General features: G+C 39.5%; 1 protein-coding gene across 1 annotated transcript in view; it reads left to right on the plus strand.

Annotated features, from left to right (window-relative positions):
• LOC122809305 (tyrosine-protein phosphatase non-receptor type 18-like) overlaps positions 1-24537 on the plus strand; it is a 1521908-nt gene that overhangs the window by 773856 nt on the left and 723515 nt on the right. The window contains exon 10 of the mRNA XM_044080695.1: positions 13784-13861. Coding sequence (XP_043936630.1) covers positions 13784-13861 — 78 coding nt within the window. The remainder of the gene's footprint in view (positions 1-13783; positions 13862-24537) is intronic.

Genomic DNA, 24537 nt, shown 5'->3' on the forward strand with positions numbered 1-24537 from the left:
TGTTGCATCTGCGCGACTGGACGGGATGTAAAGGGCGTTCTTAAAGAGGAACGCCCTTTAAAAAAAAAAAAAAAAAGTTTTTTTTTTTTTAATTAAAATAAATTTCTCAGCCAGCCTGGTTCCAAGGGGGTGCAAGTGCACCCCCTTGCACCTGCCTGTGGGTGCCCTTGTATGCAATGCTGTCAGTTCTGAGTGTACCAGCACAGCCCAAAGTGCCCCCTACAGCTTGGCGCCCTGAGGCAATTGCCTCACTTCGCCTCTCGTAGTTACGCCCCTGCCAGCAGCACTAGAATTAGTGAATAAATGTGAGGCTATAAAGCACCAATCACACTGGTGAAATATGGCTTTACAAATAAATATGTCTGAGAGAAGAACTTGTGGGTGGACTCTAAAGCTTATACTCCACATTATGTCTTTAATGCCTAGAAGGAGACTAAATGGAAAAAGAAGTACCTGTAAGTAAAACAATTTTTGTTCTTATTAGTATTTATATAAAACAGTTCATGATATAAACTACATGTTACATTATAAAAAGTTTTATATAGTATGTAGTCAGGAATATTTTAAATGTGTGTTAGTGGCAATCTTTTCAGTGACTGTTGTATGTGTTAAAGATATTAAAGTAAACAAGTACTTTTTTAGTTGCCAGAAATGTAGATTTTTGCAGTACAAACAACAGAAGAAAGGCTGAACAGATACAAGGTGTTTTTTTCATTGCTGACTGCTTATACTTGGATAAAAGCTGTCTCTAGGTACAAGCAATCAATCTTCAGAGTTCTGAGCATTCTTTGCTGAAGGATGTGCAAAATTTAAAGGTACAATGACAAATAGTTCAGTGAAAAATAGTTTGGAATTATGACGAGTGAATAAAAGATAATAACCTCTCCAGCATACTTAATATTTTAATGCTTTTAATAGAACAGTGCATAATTTAATTTTATTTAAAGATAGCCAGGATACCTTTTTAAGGCTAAAAAGTTCAGGTATTCTGAAAGCGTACAAGCTGCTTTTCATATCTGAAAGGGGCATAAAGATAAGAAAAGAACAGGCAGCCATTGGTATATGTCAAAACACGGGCTGTAACATGCCCTTTAGCATGGATAACCTTAATTTTAGATTAGGTTATGCCTTTGGGTGTAGCTATCAATTTGGGTCAATTGTCCCAGTCTGTAGGATTAAACTTGATTTGTTAAAATGTGCATAGCTTTATGTGTTTCTTCTAAGTTTAAGTGGGAATGGAGGTGTTCTGAAAATGTATTTATTTTTTTCAGGGTTTTCATTAAAACAAAAAGTCTTGAGAAATGTGATATAGGTTCAAGTGGAGATGAGAAGAAACAACTGTATAAAAGATCATCCTGCCAAACATTAGTGTTTGCATGTAACACAAAAGTTTGAAATACAAATTTGAAAAAAAAAACTGTCATATATAATAAGTCAGAAGAACAGCTTTTTATCATAATGGCTACTCTATCCATAATATCTTCAAGCGTAAGTGTCCTTACAAGTATAAACACAAAGGAAAGAGTACTGAAGTATATTAAGAAATGCAGGCTGGAAATAATAATGCAACTGGAGACACTTCTGAAAAGAAATGAGCATGTGAATTCGACTGAGAGGATTTTAGAATGGATATTCAACAGGATGTGAGAGACAAGGGAAAAGGGGAAAAATAATGCTGATTGCTAGAGTGATTGCAATAGTAACAGAAGAGGGGAAAAAGATTTGAGGTAGCAAACGGCTATTGGCAAGGGTGGAGGATTATACTGGCATATATTTAAATTCCACCAAAGGTTGCTATTATGGAACTTAAGAAAGTTTGAGGAGAAATAATCAGCTTTCAACAAGGAATATTATTTTTATGTGAGGACTGGAGCTTAATTTGTAACAGTGAGGCTATATCAGGGGGATCCAGAAAGGAACATAGGTTCATAGGTTCATAGGTTCATACTAGGCTATCTGCCCGAGGGCATTTACAAGCCTAGCCCATAGTTTTGTGGCTTACGCCACCCCTTTAGTATGGGGAACTATACCCATTATTTTGCTGTGCCTCTGTCGAGCAGTGACACTGAGATAATCCCTGGGGTATATCTGCGATCTCCCATCCATTGGTCAAGATTTCTCTTGAACAAGGCCAGCGAGGTGCTCTGCCTCACATATACCGGGATTTTGTTCCACAGCATAGGGAGTCTTTGGGTGATGAATCTATCCCTCCAGCACGTCCTATTAATAGCTGTGTCGAGGTTTAAGTCTCCCGCCCTTATGGCTCTGACGGATCTAGATTTTTTGAGGTGAAGCATATTCATCACATCTGGGTTTGACATGGCCTTGTATGTCAGGCACAGGTCACCTCTGAGCAAGCGATAAGCGACTGAATAGAGCTGAAGTTCTTTCAGTCGGGCAGCATAGGACAGATTTTTGAGACCCTTTATCCTTTTGGTGAGGAACTTTTGTGGCCTCTCCAGCTGCTGCAAGTGTCGGGTCAGATACATTCCGAATGGGGCATTGTACTCAATCATTGGTCTGATGAGTGATGAGTATAGGGAAACTATGACCTCCCTTGATCTAGATGTGAATCCCTTCATGATAAGGTGGGCAATGTAGAAGTTTTTCCTAACTACTTTAGCTACATGGGTGTCGAATGACAGGCTACTGTCAACCTGGGTCCCCAGGTCCCTGATAACTTCTTCTGTGCTCAGTGGATTGCCATCTATATGGTAGCTAGGGGTAACCTTGTTTTTCCCGAAGGGTATGACTATGCATTTTTTGGCATTTAACTTTAGGCCATGGCTCTGGCACCAGTTATCCATTTCTGTGAGACCCTTCTGAAGGATATCTGTGTCAGATGTGTTTTCGACTATGGCGCCCAGTTTGCAGTCATCTGCAAACTTTGTCAGCCATAACCCTCCTGTGTTTGCTTGTACTTCGGAAAAGTAGATGCCAAACAAGAGTGGGCCCAGGACTGAGCCCTGTGGGACACCACTTGTGACAGGCTTTGAGTCTGACATGGCGCCAGCAACTCTGTCCCTGTGGGTTCTGTCACTCAGCCAGTTTGCAACCCATCTTGTGATGTATGGGTTAACATTTAAGCTGATGAGTTTTTCAATGATACCCGAGTGGGGTATTGTATCGAAGGCTTTCGCCAGATCGAGGTAGGCTGTATGGACTGCCTTTCCTCATCAATGGCTTTGGTGACTGTTTCGAAAAAGTCAACCAAGTTTAAAAGGCACGATCTGCCTTTGACAAAGCCAAACTGGGTTGGATCCAAAGTCTGCAAATTCCCTGTGTCTTTATTTATGAGATCCATTATGATCCTCTCCATGGCTTTGCAGATAAGGCTTGTCAAGCTAATGGGCCGGTAATTTCCAGGGTCGGTGGAGGCACCGCCTTTGTGAAGTGGGACCACCGTCGCAGTGCGCCACTCCCTGGGTACGTATCCAGAGGTGAGACTATGATTAAACAGCTGTCCTAGCTGTGGGTTTAATTCCTCGTTGAGTTCGTGGAGCACACAGCCGGGGACACCATCAGGTCCCATGGATGCTGTGTTTTTTGCTTTGGAGAGAGCAGTTCTCACTTGGGCGTTAGAGATGTTTGGGGGGCTGCAATCGTTTGGTATAGATATCTCTCCTTTTGGGAGGGGAGAAGTTTGCACTGAACCTGTCAGCCAGTATGTTGGCAATGTCTGTAGGATCAGTAATCTTCACATCATTTTGAACTAGTTCTGAGCATATCTGGGAGTTTCCTCCCAGGTTTCTAACATAGCTAAAGAAGGCCTTATGATTGTCTTTTGAGTCTTTAGCTATTTTTCTCTCAAAGTTTGCTTTGGATGATTTTATGAGAGCTCTTAGTTTATCACTTGTAGTGATCAAAGGTGTCTTACCTTTTAAGGATTTTGCTCTATCTTGTAGTAGCTTCCTCCTTTGTTGTAGAGTTTGTTTATGGCTGGGGTCCACCAGACTGGACGCTTGGCTTTGGTACAAAGAGTCTTTGTTTTGCTTGGGATTGCCTTATCCATGCAGTCCTGTAGGTGCTGGTAGAAGGCATTTTTAAGTGATTCAGCGGCTTGGGTACTGTTTTCCGCCGGCTCGGGGCCTTAAAGGAGACCACACTAGTCTTTAGAAGTGTGAAGTCGGCTTTTCGAGAAGTTCTTTACTGTGGTCTTTTTATTTCAGGTGGGGTGGGATGAGGACCTCCAGCGAGATTAGTTTGTGATCTGATCTCACCAGTGAGGGGTATACTTCGGTGTTGAACATTGTGCTCCCATGTTCGTGATGATGAGATCAAGTATGTTTTCTCCTCTTGTGGGGATGGTGACTAGTTGTTCCATGGCATTTGAGTTTATGAATTCCAGGAACTTTTGGGCTAGGGTGTTTGGGCTTGAGTAGTGTTCCCAGTCTATATTAGGGTAATTGAAGTCACCTAGTATGATGGTGTTTGGAGATACATTTATTCCCTCCAGTGTTTTCAGGAAAGCCATGTGAGGTTCCTGAGTTTGCGAGGGTGGCCTGTAACATGCTACAATTTGCAGAGCAGTCTTGCCTATGGTTAATTGCACCTGGATGGTCTCCGATGCCTCGTGCGTTGCCACCAATCTTGAGGTGTGGGTGTCCTTGATGAATATGGATACCCCCCCTCCTTTCTTGGTATTGTCCGGATTTTGTGGCCGGAACGCATGATATGAGGTAAAACCTGATAGTGCTGGGGTGCTCTCAGGAGCCTTGAACCAGGTTTCTGTCACAGCACAGACATCGATGTTCTCCATACTGAGAAGGGCCTCAATGCGTGCATTTTGAGATTGAGACTTCTGGCATTGAGCAGCATTACCCTTAGTTTTTTCCTTTTTGTGTTCTAGGGTGGTAGGTTTAGAATTTGAGCCTTGCCTAAAAAGGCACTATGGGGTGGCAAGAGCCTTTGCCAATATCCGAATCCCAGGGTGACAGGTGCAAGCCGCCCTTGAAGCAGCCTGGCTTGTCCAGCATGTCATCCCAGGCAGACAGACATTGGATCCCCTTTGAATGACACCAGAGTTTAAGCCAATTGTTAAAGCTGATCATCTTATCTCTGATTTGTGGCATCATTCTTGGTGAAGGTAAGATACTGCTCAAGGTCAGGGTCATACCTGCCTGGGCTACATAATCAGAGAGCTCCTCAATGTCTCTTTTCATGTAGTCCAAGGAGGTACGTCTCAGGTCGTTTACACCAGCGTGGACAATGACTGAGTCGTATTTGTACCTGCTGTTGAGAGACCTGAGTGCTTGCGTTATGTGGCGGATTCTAGCGCCTGACAGGCAGCTTACTGTAACCCTCTCCTTACTCAGTCTGGTGAGCGGGACGTCAGTGTGTCTGACTATGGAGTCACCAATGACTAGTGTGTCTGGCATTGTGTTTGGCCTTAAGGGCTGTGACTGTTTGACACTCTGACTGTGAGGTCTATGTGTTGCAGGTGTTGTGTTCTGAGATGGTATTGTTTGGGTGTCTGCTTTGGTGGCCTCTGCTGTTTTGGTAGATTTTTGATCAGAGCCTCCGAGTATGTCTTTGTGTGTTTATGTGTATGATTTGAGGTTGTGATGGTACTATGTGAGACTGGGTCTATAGTGTGTGTGGTAACCTTCTCCTCCTGTCTGGTCTTACCAGTCCTATGTTGAGAGAGCTCAGCCTCCAGTTTGGCCGTATAGTTGCATCTCTCGCATGTATTTGTGTTTTGTGGGAGGAGGAGAGAGTTGTCTGTGTACATGAGGCAATTGTAACATTGCCTCAATATTCCCAGGTTCACCAGCTGAGCAGGAGAGGACACTAGCAACTGATCCCTCGACATGCTAGAAGGAATAGACAAAAAAACTTTAAAAGAGATTCCGGGGGATGTGGGTGACCGAGAAATGGGGTTTGCCTTTTTGGGGTACTATCTATAACAAGAGTGCTGTATCAAGGTGATAAGTACTGTAGGAGCAAGTGCTAGGTTTAACAGATAAAGAATAGTCTACTCGGAGTCAGGTAGAGATAATCTTTTTAGTTATAGGATACGCTGATTAGATCAGTAGTATAGTTCGAGGAAGGTAGTTTTAAGGGAAAATTTGAAGAGTGGACTTTAGGTAGCCCAAATAGTTTAAACCTGCTTAACCAGCGCTGCCCTAGTGTGCAACAATGGCAACTCCACGCTAAATCGCGCTAAATCGCGCAAACGTGCGTTTAGCGTGTTTTATATCAGGGGGCTGAAAGAAGCTAGGAACTGGCCCAAAACGACCAATAGACTACAAGTTACTGGCTGAAACCTCACAAAACTGGACCAACAGGCAGCTCAATGCTTCCCACTCCCACTGGTAAGCAAGGGAACTTCCTACCTTAAAATTTGGCAAAGAATCAGTAACAGGAACTGCAAACAAAGTCCAGGGATCAGCAAGCTCTGAAACTGGACTACTCTAGCTCAGTAAGGCGGGAAAACAAGAGATATTTTTTTTTTTTTTCTCAGAAACAAGCAGAAACAGATACAGTAAACACTTATAAATGCTATAAATCGGCTATCACAGCCTACACAAACAATTTGCAACAATTACAGATTTTAAAAGTAACAAACTGAGAATTCAAGTGCAATAACAGAATAAATGCAGAAAAACAATAACAATGTATCAGCAAGCAGGCGAAATACAGTTGCTAGATTGAAGTGGAAAGCCACAAAAAATATACTTAAATCAGGTAAAGTCGCTTTTTTAGCTCTCTGAAGCTTGGATTACTCTGCTGGCCACCACGAGGATCTGTGCTGAGTAGGTACAAGCTGAAAAACGCGCTTTTAGCGTGTTTTATATCAGGGGGCTGAAAGAAGCTAGGAACTGGCCCAAAATGACCAATAGACTACAAGTTACTGGCTGAAACCTCACAAAACTGGACCAACAGTCAGCTCAATGCTTCCCACTCCCACTGGTAAGCAAGGGAACTTCCTACCTCCAAATTTGGCAAAGAATCAGTAACAGGAACTGCAAACAAAGTCCAGGGATCAGCAAGCTCTGAAACTGGACTACTCTAGCTCAGTAAGGTGGGAAAACAAGAGATATATTTTTTTTTTTTCAGAAACAAGCAGAAACAGATACAGTAGACACTTATAAATGCTATAAATCGGCTATCACAGCCTACACAAACAATTTGCAACAATTACAGATTTTAAAAGTAACAAACTGAGAATTCAAGTGCAATAACAGAATAAATGCAGAAAAACAATAACAATGTATCAGCAAGCAGGCAAAATACAGTTGCTAGATAAATAGAAGTGGAAAGCCACAAAAAATATACTTAATCAGGTAAAGTCGCTTTTTTAGCTCTCTGAAGCTTGGATTACTCTGCTGGCCACCACGAGGATCTGTGCCGAGTAGGTACAAGCTGAAAAACGCTTAGCGTGTTTTATATCAGGGGCTGAAAGAAGCTAGGAACTGGCCCAAAACGACCAATAGACTACAAGTTACTGGCTGAAACCTCACAAACTGGACCAACAGGCAGCTCAATGCTTCCCACTCCCACTGGTAAGCAAGGGAACTTCCTACCTCCAAATTTGGCAAAGAATCAGTAACAGGAACTGCAAACAAAGTCCAAGGATCAGCAAGCTCTGAAACTGGACTACTCTAGCTCAGTAAGGCAGGAAAACAAGAGATATTTTTTTTTTTTTTTTTTTTTTCAGAAACAAGCAGAAACAGATACAGTAGACACTTATAAATGCTATAAATTGGCTATCACAGCCTACACAAACAATTTGCAACAATTACAGATTTTAAAAGTAACAAACTGAGAATTCAAGTGCAATAACAGAATAAATGCAGAAAAACAATAACAATGTATCAGCAAGCAGGCGAAATACAGTTGCTAGATAAATAGAAGTGGAAAGCCACAAAAAATATACTTAAATCAGGTAGAAGAGAGTATAGTGTTGGTAGATGATCAGGAAGAAGACCAGCAGCACTAGAATTAGTGAATGAATGTGAGGCTATAAAGCACCAATCACACTGGTGAAATATGGCTTTGCAAATAAATGTGTCTGAGAGAAGAACTTGTGGGTGGACTCTAAAGCTTATACTCCACATTATGTCTTTAATGCTTAGAAGGAGACTAAATGGAAAAAGAAGTACCTGTAAGTAAAACAATTTTTGTTCTTATTAGTATTTATATAAAACAGTTCATGATATAAACTACATGTTACATTATAAAAAATTTTATATAGTATGTAGTCAAAAGTATTTTAAATGTGTGTTAGTGGCAATCTTTTCAGTGACTGTTGTATGTGTTAAAGATATTAAAGTAAACAAATATTTTTTTAGTTGCCAGAAATGTACATTTTACAGTACAAACAACAGAAAAAAGGCTGGACAGATACAAGGTGTTTTTTTTTCATTGCTGACTGCTTATACTTGGATAAAAGCTACCTCTAGGTACAAGCAATCAATCTTCAGAGTTCTGAGCATTCTTTGCTGAAGGATGTGCAAAATTTAAAGGTACAATGACAGATAGTTCAGTGAAAAGTAGTTTGGAATTATGACGAGTGAGTAAAAGATAGTAGCCTCTCCAGCATACTTAATATTTTAATGATTTTAATAGAACAGTGCATAATTTAATTTTATTTAAAGATAGCCAGGGTACCTTTTTAAGGCTAAAAAGTTCAGGTTTTCTGAAAGCGTACAAGCTGCTTTTCATATCTGAAAGGGGCATACAGATAAGAAAAGAACAGACAGCCATTGGTATATGTCAAAACACAGGCTGTAACATGCCCTTTGGCATGGATAACCTTAATTTTAGATTAGGTTATGCCTTTGGGTGTAGCTATCAATTTGGGTCAATTGTCCCAGTCTGTAGGATTAAACTTGATTTGTTAAAATGTGCATAGCTTTATGTGTTTCTTCTAAGTTTAGGTGGGAATGGAGGTGTTCTGAAAATGTATTTGTTTTTTTTCAGGGTTTTCATTAAAACAAAAAGTCTTGAGAAATGTGATATAGGTTCAAGTGGAGATGAGAAGAAACAACTGTATAAAAGATCATCCTGCCAAACATTAGTGTTTGCATGTAAGACAAAAGTTTGAAATACAAATCTGAAAAAAAAACTGTCATATATATATATAATAAGTCAGAAGAACAGCTTTTTATCATAATGGCTACTCTATCCATAATATATTCAAGCGTAAGTGTCCTTACAAGTATAAACACAAAGGAAAGAGTATTGAAGTATATTAAGAAATGCAGGCTGGAAATAATAATGCAACTGGAGACACTTCTGAAAAGAAATGAGCATGTGAATTTGACTGAGAGGATTTTAGAATGGATATTCAACAGGATGTCAGAGACAAGGGAAAAGGGGAAGAATAATGCTGATTGCTAGAGTGATTGCAATAGTAACAGAAGAGGGGAAAAAGATTTGAGGTAGCAAATGGCTACTGGCAAGGGTGGAGGATTATACTGACATATATTTAAATTCCACCAAAGGTTGCTATTATGGAAATTAAGAAAGTTTGAGGAGAAATAATCAGCTTTCAACAAGGAATATTATTTTTATGTGAGGACTGGAGCTTAATTTGTAACAGTGAGGATGTATCAGGGGGATCCAGAAAGGAACATATAACAAGAGAGTAGATTTCTGAGAAAATTAATGAAACTGTTTGGTAAGAAAGACACGAATACAATAATAGAAACTTGGACAGAATTTACATATTATTCCCCAAGGTACAAAAATTGGGCTAGACTGGATACAGATTATGTTTCACAGGAGCATGGGCATTTAATTGAAAGGTTTGACACACATCCAATAACAATTTCCAATCATGCGCTGATAAAAACTAATATAAAAAATCAGTGTAATGAAGTAAAATTGAAACCTTGGTGCTTTCCTACCTACCTGTTAAAAAAAGAATGAGCACGTGGAAATTATTCAAGAATTATTAGGGAAGATATACATTTCTTTAGAAGGAATAGCTAGTAAAATAAAATAAAAATGAAGTTTAAAAATAGGGTAGAAATAAGAGAGAAAGAAATATGGTTAATAAGTAATAGAAATTATTTAGAAGGGCTGACAAAGGTTAAAGTATTTTAGAGTAAGGAGAATCTTACAGAAGAAGAAGAGGAACAATGCTAAACAGAAAATACAGGGATGTTTAAGCAATAGAAATTAAAAGCGATTGTCGCCAAACTTGGGGAACCTATGACAAGAAAAATAAGCAAAGATTTTTCCAAAAATGTATGAAAATTTGTGTAAAACAGAGAAATGTGGAAACCTAGAAAGCACAAATGGAAATATTTACAGAAGACTTAATTATGCCAAGATTTGAGGAAGATGAGGCTCAAAAAGTAATAGCTAAGATGGGAAGAAATAAAATAAAAATGGTGATGCATAATCTGTCTGCAGAGAATCTCCAGGAACAGATGGTATTCCTGTGGAAGTTTGGAAGTTAGGAGGAAAGAAAGTGATAAAGATCTAGAAGATTGTTTAAAGTATTTTAAAAGGGTCTATATTACGTGATCGAATGCTTAGGTGATTGAACACCTAAACATTGACCATGTAATATCGAACTGCAAAACAGTGAATGCCGCAGGGAAACATTACCGTTGGCCACAAAAAAAAATTAACTTTACAGCCAAACTACATGGGGGCTTTACCCCCCACCCCCCAAAAATGGGAGGCTGTGCCCCCCACCCCCCCAACTAAATATACCAACTCCGAGATCAATCCACAGTAGATAAAATGGCAAAATCCAGCGAATGGCCAAGGGAAATCTATCCCTGAGTTAAATTGGCCATTCGCTGAGGACCTCCACATATGTGGGTGTGTGCTTTGCAGTTGTGGGTGGTGGATGAGGTATAGTGATTGTGTTGCCAACCTTCTCAGTGCCAGATACACTGGCTTCTGAGGGAGAGAGGTTGGACTCTAGGTTCCTAATGTAATTGCATCTCTCGCAAATTGTGTTCCTAGGTGGTAATAGTAAGTGGTTGTCTGTGTACATAAGGCAGTTGCTATGCTGTTTCAGGATGCCCATATCAACCAGACTGGCAGGAGAAGTTTTAGGAAATTGTCCAGCCATACTTTTCAGAATTTGAGAGGAAAGGCCAGGGAGAGCTAAGGGGTTAGCCTAAAGCCCAAGTGCTTAAACCAAAACTAAGTGGCTTAGAATAACACAATTTAAACAGGCTATAAACTAGCAGTAACAAATGCAACAGAAAAGATGCAATTGAACACTTTAGAGAACAAGCCGCAGCAAGTAGCAGAAAAAGCAAGATGAAGTAATGGAGCAGGAGGAGAAAACACAAATACAGTAGAAGCCGAGTAAAGTTTTTTTTTTTTTTTTTAGTAAAGTGGAAAGGCAGAGAGGAGGAACAGAAGAAAATTCAAGGTTAAGAACTAAAGGTTTTTTACCTTCCCAAATGAGCTCTGTATTAGGTAGAATAAGATAATGGGATGGGACTGGGAGGAGTGTCCCTTATCAAATTTACAGTAAAAGCCACAAACTATGCAAAAAAATCAACCACAGATCAGCAATTATATAAATGGAGACACAGAAAAGTAAATAATTCAGTCAAACAAATAAATAAAAGCAGTGTAGTAAACTAGTGCAGAACTGTTACACAAATAAAAAAATAATGCAGTACTAATAACCAAAATAAATACAACCAGTGCAGTGCTGATAAGAAACACCGAACAACTGAAGTGCGAAAAATATACTTATGTATGTGTTTAGCTGCCATAACAGGATATAGAATTAATGAAGATAAAACAAAGGATATAGCTGTAAATTAAGTACCCACTCATGATTTGATTCAGAAATACCCATATTTATTGGGACATTTTAATATGAAACATTTAAAAGTATGGATTAAAAAGGCTTCTGTTATGGCAGCTAAAGACGTATGGGAAGAGACTAAACAAATGATAACACAAAAAGTGAGATACTGGAATCTCTTATGTATTTACATAGATAATAAAATGCAAGTAGTGAAAATGTTTAGTCCCTTTAGTTTTCTATACAGGTCAGGCATATTTTTTGTCAACCAGAGGAAAATTTGTGAACAATAACAGGGTTGAATGAATTTATCTGGTTGGGGAAGAGGGCAAGAGTTAAGTGAAATAAGTTGATTCTTCCAGTAGACTATAATGGTTTAGGATTACCTGATTTGAAGGGATATCTTAGAACTACACAGTTAAGGCTCTTATACATAACAGAAGCAGGTGATTATAATTCAAAGTGGAAAGGGATGATGATAAGTGGGGGGAGGGGTTCAAAAATAAGGAGAGTGTGGGGTTTTGGATACAGATTCTTAGGAGAATAATAACCACTGTACAGATCTATTTATTTAAAAAGTTGCAGAAAGTAGTCACAGAACTAAGCCAGTGCATGAATCGAGATTTTGCCAAAAGGGATGATATAAGGAGTATAGAAAATACACAAAAGGGGACTGGAAGTTACTGGAGAAAACTGGCAAAGGAATCAAGCTATGTAGAGCAAATAACTAGAGAGGGAAAGGTAATGGAGTGGGATGAAGTCAAGAAGAAGTTTGGACTGTAAGTCAAGAGACTCTCTTCCCTATCAGGGACTGATATCAGAATATAGGCAAAGGGAAATAGAAAGGGGAGTCCTAAGTGAAAGATGTGCTCTGGTAGATTTTTTATAACTATATAAAATACTGCATTATAACTATGAGTTAATTGGAGGAGGTTAAAAAGATCGGGGACACAGACTGGAAAAGCAACTTACAAGGAAACAATAGGAAGACATATGTATGTATGTCTCCCAATTATGCAATACGATTGAGAAGTTTTAGAATTTTTGCTTGGAAGTTTTTGCATGAGTATTTTTATACTCCAAGCAGACTTCAGAGATTTTTTCCTCAGGTAGAAAGCAAATGTCAGATGTGTGATCAGAAAGATATAACTGGGAACATATTTTTGGGAGTGTAATGGGTTGGTAGATTTAAACAATTTTCTGCAGAATACTCTGTCAGAAATATTGGGTGAGCAAATAGGTGTAGCTAAGGAAATTATTCTTTTGAGTTGGGACACAGGATATGAATTGCCTAGACATAGTAATGCCTTATTAAATTTAATTTTGTTGGCTGCCAAAAGGACAATCAGTAGAACATGGGAATCAAAATCTAAAGCAACTGTATTAAGACACCGAATATTGTGAAAGGGATAAAACAACTGGATGAAGCTTCTTTAGAAGAGGGAAGGAGAAAATTCCATGTAAATTAATGGAGTTTGTGGAAACAGTGCATGCACACTAATGTTCAGGGGGAGGAGTGAGGTTTAAGGGAAGGCAGGAACTGACTAATTTATGTAATGTTGAACTGAAAGAACATTATAAAGAAAGAAGATATATAATGCCTGAAAAAACTGAATATGGTTCGCTTCATTTCAATTAATGTATGTGTCTTAGATGAAGGTGTTAAAACAAAAAGACAAATTCTGCCATCTCCATTTCTTATGAGACATCAGCGGTAGAACACTTTTGGCTAACATCCAAGATTGAAACAATACTAATTTCATGAACTGTAATCATACTTTGACTTAGGAATGGTGTCATTCCTGTCTTGGTGTTAGAAACCCAAAAGACTTGGTGAAATAAAAAAAAAAGTATGGAATTCAAACTTTTTTTGGATTGTGTGGTTGTGGGACTCAGAATGTGCCCAAAAGTATTTTAAAGTCCATTGTATGAAGTTTTGCTAAAGATATGATGGTCATTTTATTGAAACAGTATAGTGTTTTCCAGTGCACGGTAAAATAAATATGTTGAAAAAACAGTATAACCATTTTGTGTTTTTTTTCCTTGTAGAGTCTCAGTGATGATTTCAGCATTTTCAACATTATATTGGAAATGAGAAGACAGAGACCAGCCATTGTACAGACAAAGGTAGGGAGTATGAAATGATTTAAATCTTCCATAACTGAATGAAGGTAAAAAGCCTGCAGCAATTTGTCAGGTTTAAGCTTATGATTCTACCCAGCTTAGCAGGCAATGGACTGTTGGTGATGTTTCCAGAGTACAGCCCTGCAGGTAAGTCAAGCAGACACATGCAATTCTTTTTCATAATGGCTGCTCTGAAGATGGTGACACAGGTGGCCTGTTTAGTGAATCATGTACAACTAATTACTCAGGATGCTTCTCTCTACATGAGAATCTAACATTTCTTAATTTGACTGGTTAACTGCATACAGTCTGCTGTCTGCTCATAAAAGGGGAATTTAAAATGATTATTTAATTTATAAAGTGTTGATTAAAAATAAATGTATCTGCCCATTTAGGTTTCCCATCATAATTGTTAATTACATGTAAAAATGTAATTTTTAAGAAGAAAATAAAGCAAGTGCTCCTTTTCATTGGCTAACTGAGAGCACCGTCTAACTAACTGACTCATTTAAAGTCCTATAGTTTGCATGCAGAAATTTATAAAATAAAACCAGGAAGAGGGGTGTATGCTAAATCAAATATCCTGCATTGTAGTTTAGGAAACAAGTTTTATGAGTGAAGAAGCCACAAGTCGTGAAACTAATCCATGTATTCATTAAACAAAACCCACCTATTCTGTTCTACACTTACTGTATTTTTTTTTTCTTAACAGTTTTCACTTTGTTAAATTTGTAGCAGTAGCTTCACCCACTTGCTGACAGGCATGTCTGGTATCCGCTGATGACTCAGTACTAGACACATCACCTGGTGCAGACTCAGCTGACCCTTCCACACACCATGTTGAAGAAGAACAAGAAAGCAATAAAAAATGAATTAAAATCAGTGCATGTGTCTGTTACAATTAAAATTCCAGTTGCACAGTACAGGGACAGACTTAGTATAATGCAGTAATATATATGTGTATTAATGCAGTAATAGTATAGTAATGTTCATTTTACCTGAGCAATATCTTAGACCACTGAAGAAAGGCCTGTCAGTTAAATTCTTCCTCCTTTGCTGCTGTAAAAGAAAGTAATGACAAGCCAGCTCATTATGATCTCATCAAAAGGAGACACAGAAACAAACATGGAGTCATCCCCACAAATAAAGGAAAAGTATATACACTTCTTGCTATGTAAGGTTGGCACACTTTCCTTAGCTCCTGCCTCCCACTGGCTGAGCAAATTGGAGTGTCCCCACTGCCAGCCTCCTTAGTGACGTCAGCACTCCAGGCCAGAGCAGAAGATGCCAGTGCCATAGCCCTTGTAAACGTGTCCCAAACCTCAACTTCATGTAATTGACTATCATGTGGGCCCCACAGATCCTGATAGCACTTTTGCAGCAGATACTAAACAATCTTACATTCCTCACAGCATTAGACAGGAAGCCTGCTGAGCCAAGCATCTAAAGAAGCCATATCCACATTTTGCAGTCCCTATGCATGATCGATAATATGTATGCACCCTCGTAGCCTGGGGACAGACAGGGCTGAGCATAGTAATACTAAATGTGTCCAACAGTACATTGTGCAATGGCAGTAATTCGGAGATGCTTGCTTTAAATTATCTCATTATTATAAATGCTGAGCTGTAATGTGATAAAATGTGTGGTTGCTGGGCCTATGTCAAATATTCGAACTTCCAAAATGTCGAATACCATATGGTCGATATTTGGAAGATCAAATATGTAATAAAAAAAAAAAAGAAAAACATACACTAGCAGTGCGAGCAGGGGGGCAAGCCACCCTGCACCCCCCACATCCCCCTACTTAAATATACCATCTCCGAGACCGCACTTCAGTGCAGAAAAGGGAAATTCTCCCATTCTGCACCATATGGCGCCGTTAAAAGTCAATCTTCGAACACTTGAAATGTTAAACATATGGTCTCGACCATATAACGTTTAACATTTTAAACGTTCGAATAATTGACATAGACCCTGGTTGCCATACTGCACAAGACCACTTTAAGACAAGCAACTCAGAAATAGGAATTCAGTGGTCAAGACTTTGTACTGCAATCTAAGGTGTAATGAAAGACTACAACAAACCTGGTAATCTACCTCCAAACAGCTCTGAGCCAACTGCATTACACAGTTGCAACAGGAACAGATGGGAAATAATAAATTGGGTGAGGTGATATAACATAGGGCAAGGCAGGTTCATTGTCCAGCTGGTAAGGGCCTCACCATGAGGGAAGACATAGCACAAGGGTATAATAGCTTAATGTCCAACTGGGGTGCTCACTATGCAAGTGATGGTACTTTTCCGTTATTGGGGCAACACTTTTGTAAAGTGCTTTTGTAAAGCAGCAGGTAGTGGTTGAAATCTTTGCATGGGTGCTGGAGTAGCTAGTGAAAGCTGGTGTGAAAAGCAATTCTCCTTCGAAACTGTACAGATTATCCAACAATGATCAGAATTTTACCTCATGTGGTTGGCTTGTTACTCATGTTATGATTTCTCTGGTGGATGATTCTCAGAATCCTTGCAGAGCTGTTAGCCCTGAAGTGCTTCCCTTTCTGATTCCTGAAATAGCTGTTGTGTGTGAAGCATTTTTTTTTTAAAGTGGCAGCTCCTGCTTTGAAAGGATCGATATCACAAAGTTAATACCTTTTTATGAAGTAATGGCAATGTTTGCCATAAAATCACAACATTATGAATAAAATGACTAAAACCATGAGGGAAAATTCAGGACATTTGCAGAAGATCTGTACAGTGCACAGAGACTGCAGCTGCAGCCTGTTCAACAGCGTTTGTGTTCAGAGTGTTGTGGCAGCTGTAGCACCATAGTTTTCAAACTCCCATCTGCAACATGTGTTATAAAATGAATATGAGATGCCCCCTCCACCCAATGCAGAATAGATGGACGGAATGTAGGAAAACCTAACTAACAATTTCAATTAAGAAACTTGGACATATGAGAATACCTGTTAATGCTACATACTTCTCATTACAAATGTTGCCCCGATAACAGAAAAGTACCCAAGTGACATATCACATGGGCATGATAAGTTAATGTCTAGTGTATTTTCAGGTGGGGGGACCACAGATTGCACAACATGCTGCAGAAAAAACAATGGTTCATGTGTCTATGTCAAGACATTGCTTTATGTAGTGAGGAAGGTGGGAAGCACAGGGTGTGCAAAGCATTACTGGACATCGGTTTAGTGCTACAAGAATGTGGGCAATAGTAATATGCTCATAGCTGTTGTCAGCATGGGACAGGGTGAGAACAGTCAATAGGAGATATCCATGTGGCCACCAAATGGATGGAAGGGACAACGATGAGACATAGGGGCTCAGCCAAGTATAGTCATACACAAACACACAACACATACACTCATAGTTGGCCTACAAGTGTATATGTTTTGTCATGGGTCCAAGAGAACCACAATGGCCCAAAAAACAGAGCTGTTATGGTAAACCCTCCACACACATGACAGGTACCTTCCGGAAAAATGATAAATTCAAAAGGCTTTCTGTGACTGATTATAGATAGCATGGTGCAAGGGACATCAATGCTGTGAGTAGTCATAATAGGTCAAAAGTACAGGTGCAGTTCATGGTCATTGATATAATACTGCATTACAAAGATAAAGAGACAAGACATTGCCAAAGGTCAGCTCCACCAATGAAGTGGACCAGCAACAGAGAAATGAAAAAATTCATGGTAACCCTGTGTGGCACAGGGAAGCAAACCCTCAAATATGGTGGGGTGCGTTAGAAGTGAGAGAAGGGCAGATAACTGCCTGAGTGTCTGTAGTGAATGCTTCTGGTTACTAATAGAATGTACATTTCAAGTTGCACACAGGTCTGAATGTGAGAAGGGGGTTATGCAGCAAAACACCTAAGCATATCTGTTCACTAGGTGTGTAAGGGCTGCAACCATGAGAGCCTGAAGTAAGTTATGCATATGCCATATCCTATTCACATAATAGGACTGCACCTTTCTCTATGCCATGGACTGGATGAGTGAGGCTTATGTTTCAGTACTGCCACAGGTACATGGCACTGGTGAAGGATCCAGCAAAACAGGGTAGCAAATACATAATGTCAGCATGTCAGCTGTGGCTAACAGTGATGGCCATGAAACACATGGCTCTCTTTGCCATGTTAACAGTGAAGGAAACACACACACATGCACACTACATATGAAGTGAAAGTGCTGTGCATAATTAACTTTGCTATTACCTGTGTTTAGCACTAAATATTTTGTCAATGAAAACCTACACATGCAATACAAGAGTCAGCACCACAGATGGCATCTATCACTTGCACTGCCTCCTATATGTGTGTACCAATTGTAGCAGAGAGACATGGTAGTGGCTGTTGCTGCCAAGACTCCATATCTTTCCATGACCAAGATGCCTCACTTGGCATCAATCAGTGGACCTGTTGATCAGTGATCCAAGCACCGACACCCATTGCAAACAGCAGGGTAGAGATGGTAAGGGTGATGTTTGGCTAGCATGAAAATGAACAACTATTACATGGGCTGCACAATGACCTGCAGTGGATGCAGAGTGACATGACACATAAGGACTTGAGGCAAGCATGCTTGATTAGGTTACTGGTATCTCACATTGTTTCCTTTGCATCTCTGTGATACATGTGGCAGATGCCTCATCTTGTGCCTCTTCATGACATATCAGTCATGGCTGTGCAAGGGTCCAGATGTACAGTGGATAGCTATAGCCTGGATTACACAGATTGCACAAACTGTTCCAAAGACTGCATAGCTGTAACCCCTAGCCATGTTAGTCAGCACATCTAGGCATTGTCAGTCTCATAGTCATAACCATGACTAATTATGCCCATCTGGCTCCATTCATGAGATGACTCACAAGGCTGTATGCTGTGGTTCCCACAGTTCTGCAATAACCATATCCCCCATTGACCATAAGAATGCTATGTCTAGTCATAGCCATCCACAGGGTTATGGTTGCCATTCAGATAAGCATGGGAAGCCACATTGGTGTTCGTGTACAAGCTTCTGAAGTTCTACACCATCTGTCATGCAGAACATATCAACACTTGAAAATGCAGGGTTTTATGGTACACATGCCATTGTTCTTAACATGAAAGCTCCACCTTGAGTCCAGAAATCCCTTACTCCTTCCAACTTGAAACCTGCCTGATTGGCATTCTATCCATCTCCATGATACCTACCCTTCTAAAAGTGCTGCTTTCATCTGTAACTGTGCCCCGTCCTACATTTGCAAATGATAACTATGCCTTGCCTACCCATCTCATCTCTGTGGGTGAGGTAATGTATGACGCACATTAGGAACAGTCAAAGCACTGCAGTACATAGCATGCAAGAGTTAAAGCATGCATCAGTTTTATTATTTGTTTTATTTCTTTGTTGTGGCCCATTGTTGTGCATCAAATATTGCCTCTTTGCAAGTGCCATAATGTATTGCAACCACCTGTTACTTGGATGTGTTGCTGTTGCACCTGATTCCTCTAAAAACTTTCTGTCCAACTCATCCTATACAGCTGTGATAGGTCTTTGAGGCAGTTCTGCGATGTTCCCAAGTTGTAGCTGCTTTTGTAATACCATACTGTGTAACAAGACACACATCACAAATAAGTGATTGCAGTTGTCCAGTGTCTACTGCAATGTATCACCAGATGTATCCAATCAGAGGAAGGGTGTCTTCCAAGAGTCCGAACGGAAAGATCTGGCAATATTCTGTGTCTGTGAATGCTCAGTGTAATACACCATCTTAGCCATGGTTAGGGGAGATTGGATGAAGGTCATCATCTACTGTTCCAAGGCATATCCAAAATTACCTGCAGTGTGCATAACATTGGACACCATTATAAGTGGTCTGCTGCCTACTTCAGTGGGAGCCACCTATCCTGGCCCATGTAGCTGGCAGTGTGTGCACCTACCAATCAGATGACCCTGGGGGAATTTACTTCACATGAAATGCTGGTAGAGGTCACCCTCACATGCCAAATATGGGAATCATGAGCATTGCCTGGGATATGCACATACACATTATATTGTTGTTGGAGTAGAAGCCCTTCTGTTTGATGTACAAGAAACCATGTGGAGTAAGTGGGCCATAATGGCAATATGGGTTGAGTCAGTGGCCTTAAGGACCTCAGTGAAGATCCTGCACCCAGAAAAATCCTGGCATTCAGAACAGATGAGCACCATGGTTCATAGCAATGGATGTATATGTCTCTGAATCACTCTGCCATGTTTGAATTCATCATTTGAATATGCTGCAAGTATCATAACATGATGGCATTCATATGCATATCGTGAATACTGAGCTATTTCTCCTATAACATGGTCACAGTAATTGTCTCTGAATCATCCCTTCCTTGTGTGTCACATCAAAATTTGCTGTTCCATGAAATGCTACATATGTGGCATGTGTACACACACTCATATCTCTCTCTCTCTCTATATATATACATACATACATACATATATATATATATATATATATATATATATATATATATATATATATATACATATATATATATATATACATACATACATACATATATATATATATATAATGTATAGAGAGAGAGAGAACATAAAAGTGTTTTTCTGTCTTCACCTAAATGACTATTTGGCTTATTTCAGTTGCACCCTTTTGAACTGCATGATATAAGATCTCCATCAACCATACCCATGATTTTTAAATATATTAAATGGCTACATCATTTCAGAAAAAAGAAAACTCGGTACTTTTTCACTGAGTTGGTTCAGAGGGTGTTTATATTGTAAGATGGTATCTACACCTGGAAAGCAACATGAAATTTTGGCTGCTGTCTGTAATACAGCTGAAGTGCTGTTTTTTAGGGGTCAAGTTAGTGAAGGGAGACATTGACTATTTCCGGGAAGAGGTTGTACCCAAAGAGAGGTGGGTATCTGTCAATAAAAACTTGTTGTTACAGCAATAATAGTGGTTTATCTTGCAAGTATAAGACCCAGGTTTGCTGGCCACAAGAGTATGAAAAATTAAATGAGGTTCAGAGAAAAAAAAATGAATTTCTAAATTAGCTATTACAGATTATAAGCATTAAACAAGGGGGTTGTACCACCTTCATTGGAGCTGTGCCCCACTCATGCCTGATAGTATCTCCAAAAATGTTGTACTTCATAGTACAGGGGAATCTCTGAGGGACAGCAACTTCCAGTTTAATGTATATTCCTCCGCATTCACACTTATAATTCCAGTGTTCCAAGGATCATAACTATGGCCTTTTGAATTTCAACAGGCAACCCAGAAAAATACTCCCTGTTTTGCATGTATCATACCAGTTTCAGCATGGCTACCATCTGTAAGGATATAACAGGACTGGACTAATAATGGTCACTGCTATCTTGGGACATTACATAGAACATACTAATATTTTCCTAATGCCCATTGGAGTGTACACATGATTGACAGCCGAGGTCCAAATGGAAGGATTATATCAGCAAGAAAAGGACAATACTATTAATGGAACTGCATTCATCCTCAGGTCTTCATGAGTACCTTCACATCTTGGACCCTGTTTTCGCAAAACCTCACCAAGATGAAAAATATATATAGACTGTATTTTTAGAGCATATATCATGGAGAATGGTAGGTTAAAAATAGAAAAGGTAGCTGTACGCACTGGTGTCAGGACTGTAAAAAAGGCAGAGCAGAATCCTCAAGACATGAAAATATTCCTATAACAAGGTTAGGCCAGGCTCACTGGGAATATGGCATCCATGTTATAGAAGGAGGAAGTATTCTGAAAACACCACAAAAAACTGACAGGCCAGAAAACAGCCATGAAGATGACAAAGCGGACTGTTGAGGATAAGGGGGGATTATGTATTGTTACTATTATACAAGAAGCCCAGAATTTCCAAACAAGGGATATGCAGAAAGATTAAAAGAGAAATAAGAGGAAAGAAAAAGGCTCGCAGAAGAAAAACTGTTAAATGCTTCTAAAATTTGTATTAATTATTACAACAAATTTATAAAAAACTTTAACAGACAAAAGGACTTCAGACTTCCTAGAAATAGAGGTGACACAGGAAGTATGAAAATGTAAAGAACAAAACCCAGATGTTTTTGAAGGGAAAGAGAAAGAGATCCTGCACGGTGCAATCATTTTACAAAGGAGCAAACCAAACTATTTGATACAAAAATGCATCTTCAAAGATATTTGAAAAAATATATAGGCAAAGGTACCTGGATATGGAACATTTCACAATACAAATAATAAGAAAAACAAAGGGGGAATATTAATAAGAGGATGTGACACCCATGCACTACCCCAGTAATCAAGGAGCCTCAATCCTCACTACTAGCACCAATGAGGGGCGTTCACATTGGGAGGGGAAACAAGTACACACACAGTAAAGTGCAGTTTCCCTTAAGATCACACAGAGATTGCAGTCAGTCTGGGGCTGGTTTCTCACTTTCTCTCCAGATTCCCAGTAAGACTCCCCACTGGCACAGCTATAGAGTGGGGTCCTTAGACAGGGTCCCAAGCCAAGTCCTCCTAGCACTTTGTCTGTCCAACCAGTGCTTCGTGCCCCTGCCTAAGTAGCTGACACACACACACACATACACTGAGATATGAGTTATATACAAACACACAGACACTCCTGGGGAAGGCTGGCTCAGGTTCTCCAGCTATGCTCCCTTCTCTCCAGACTATAAGGTAGAAATCACTGCCACCAGGACCCCTACTTATCAGCTGCTCTAAGGCCCTTCCCAAAGGGTGATCAATTTCACTGTGTAATATTACTGGTTTCCAAATAGTAAGTGTGACTGAGCAGCAAGACTATTGGAGTGGCTTAGTACAGTATCACTAAATACATGCAAGTATTCTAGAGTGTATATTATCTCTATACCAACAGCCACAGTTGAAAGGTTTAAACATATTTAATAATAAATAAAAACGCAAGACAATTTTTCTCAATTCAACACAGTGCTAGTCAAAAGTTCAGAAATCACAGGAAAATGCTTAAAATAATACTGTAGAATAGTCTGACATAAATATAGAAAAAAGCTAGTCTAAACTTACCATTTTTTATCTATTTCTTAAGAGAAACACTAAAGTCCAAGATCCTACTTACATACAGACAGAGCAAAACAAGTGCTGGTGAGTGGTCAGTTCTCAAGACAAATGACAATATAGGTTCATAGGTTCATACTAGGCTATCTGCCCTAGGGCATTTATAAGCCTAGCCAGAATGTGTTTGGCTTTTGCCACCCATTTTAAATTTATTTTGCTATGCCCTTTTTCGAGGTTAGTATACTGTGCCTCTGTCTAACAGTGACACAGAAGTGATACCCGGGGTAAACCTACTATCTCCCATCCACTCATCAAGATTCCTCTTGAAGAGAGTCAATGAGGGACTCTGCCTAACCTGGACTGAGATTTTATTCTGGAGTGAAGGGAGCATCTGGGTTATGAATCTGTCCCTCCAGCATGTCCTATTTATTTCAGTGCTGAGGTTCAAGTCTCTCGAGCGCGTAGCTCGATGGGATTTGGATTTTCTGAGGTGCAGCATGTCCATTAATTCCGGGTTGGACATGGCTTTATACGTCAGGCACAGATCGCCTCTGAACAGGCAGTATGCCACTGAGTAGAGCTGGAGTTTCTTTAACTCTGATTCTCTCTCTCTCTGAGAAAGTCTTAAAAATAATACATAACCGCTGACTCATTTTAGATTACATCATTCTTCTCTGGTTCCCATCTAACAGAAACTCAGAGTTTTAACATTGCTTTGATCTTGCACCTGGCCAGGAAACTATAGCAATAAAAGACATTATATATGTGAAATCTAGCAATTAACTCTGGTCTCAGAACAATAGAAGGAATTCCTCAGTTTAGACATTGTCTGTGTTCCTTGAGATCAAACAGTCATACATTGCTTGACTTATCAGCTTTCTTCCAGCAGAATGCACTGTGGTTATATTTTTGAAGTTCAACATTTAACACAGTTTTCTTACATTTTAAGAGGACAAGCCTGTGGATTATTTTCATATTTACATTGACATAGAATTATCTACAAAATTCTATCTAGCTAGGCTGACAGCCTTCACATATCTTCACAGAGGATTAGAAAGGTAGAAGTTAAACAGAGATTGAAGTTATGGATTATCTACAAAGTGAAGGATTTAGTGTGGAGAATCCAGCACAGGAAATTTCAAATGCATGATAGAATAATAGGTCCCCAGATTAAGGAGCAACAGGTGGAGCAAGAGGCTTCTGAATAAGATTTGTAACATGTTGATGCTCTGAAGCCTTCTGTAGGACTGGGTATAACATTCAAATTGAAAGTGCACAGCAAGGAAAAGAACAGAAAATAGTTGAAACTCTACATGGGTAATGCTGTGGGTGAAAGCTTTCCCATATAAAGGAGCAGTAGATGAAGCAGGGTGCATCTGAAAAGGATATGTCATGAGAAGAATTTGGAACTTTCTCAAGATTACTCACTGGAAATGGAGAGCAAAGAAGATTCTCTTGATCCAGAAGAAAATGATTTGAGGGAAGACCTGCTTGATTTAATAGAGATAGATATGGTAAGATAGATGAAATAAATGGATCACAGAAAGTAAATAAGATCCAAAATGTGAAATGATTGGTAAAACAGATGAACACAATAATCAGGACTATT

Source organism: Protopterus annectens, chromosome 8.part0 (assembly GCF_019279795.1).
Source record: "Protopterus annectens isolate FY-2018-M chromosome 8.part0, PAN1.0, whole genome shotgun sequence".
Classification (NCBI taxonomy): Eukaryota; Metazoa; Chordata; order Ceratodontiformes; family Protopteridae; genus Protopterus; species Protopterus annectens.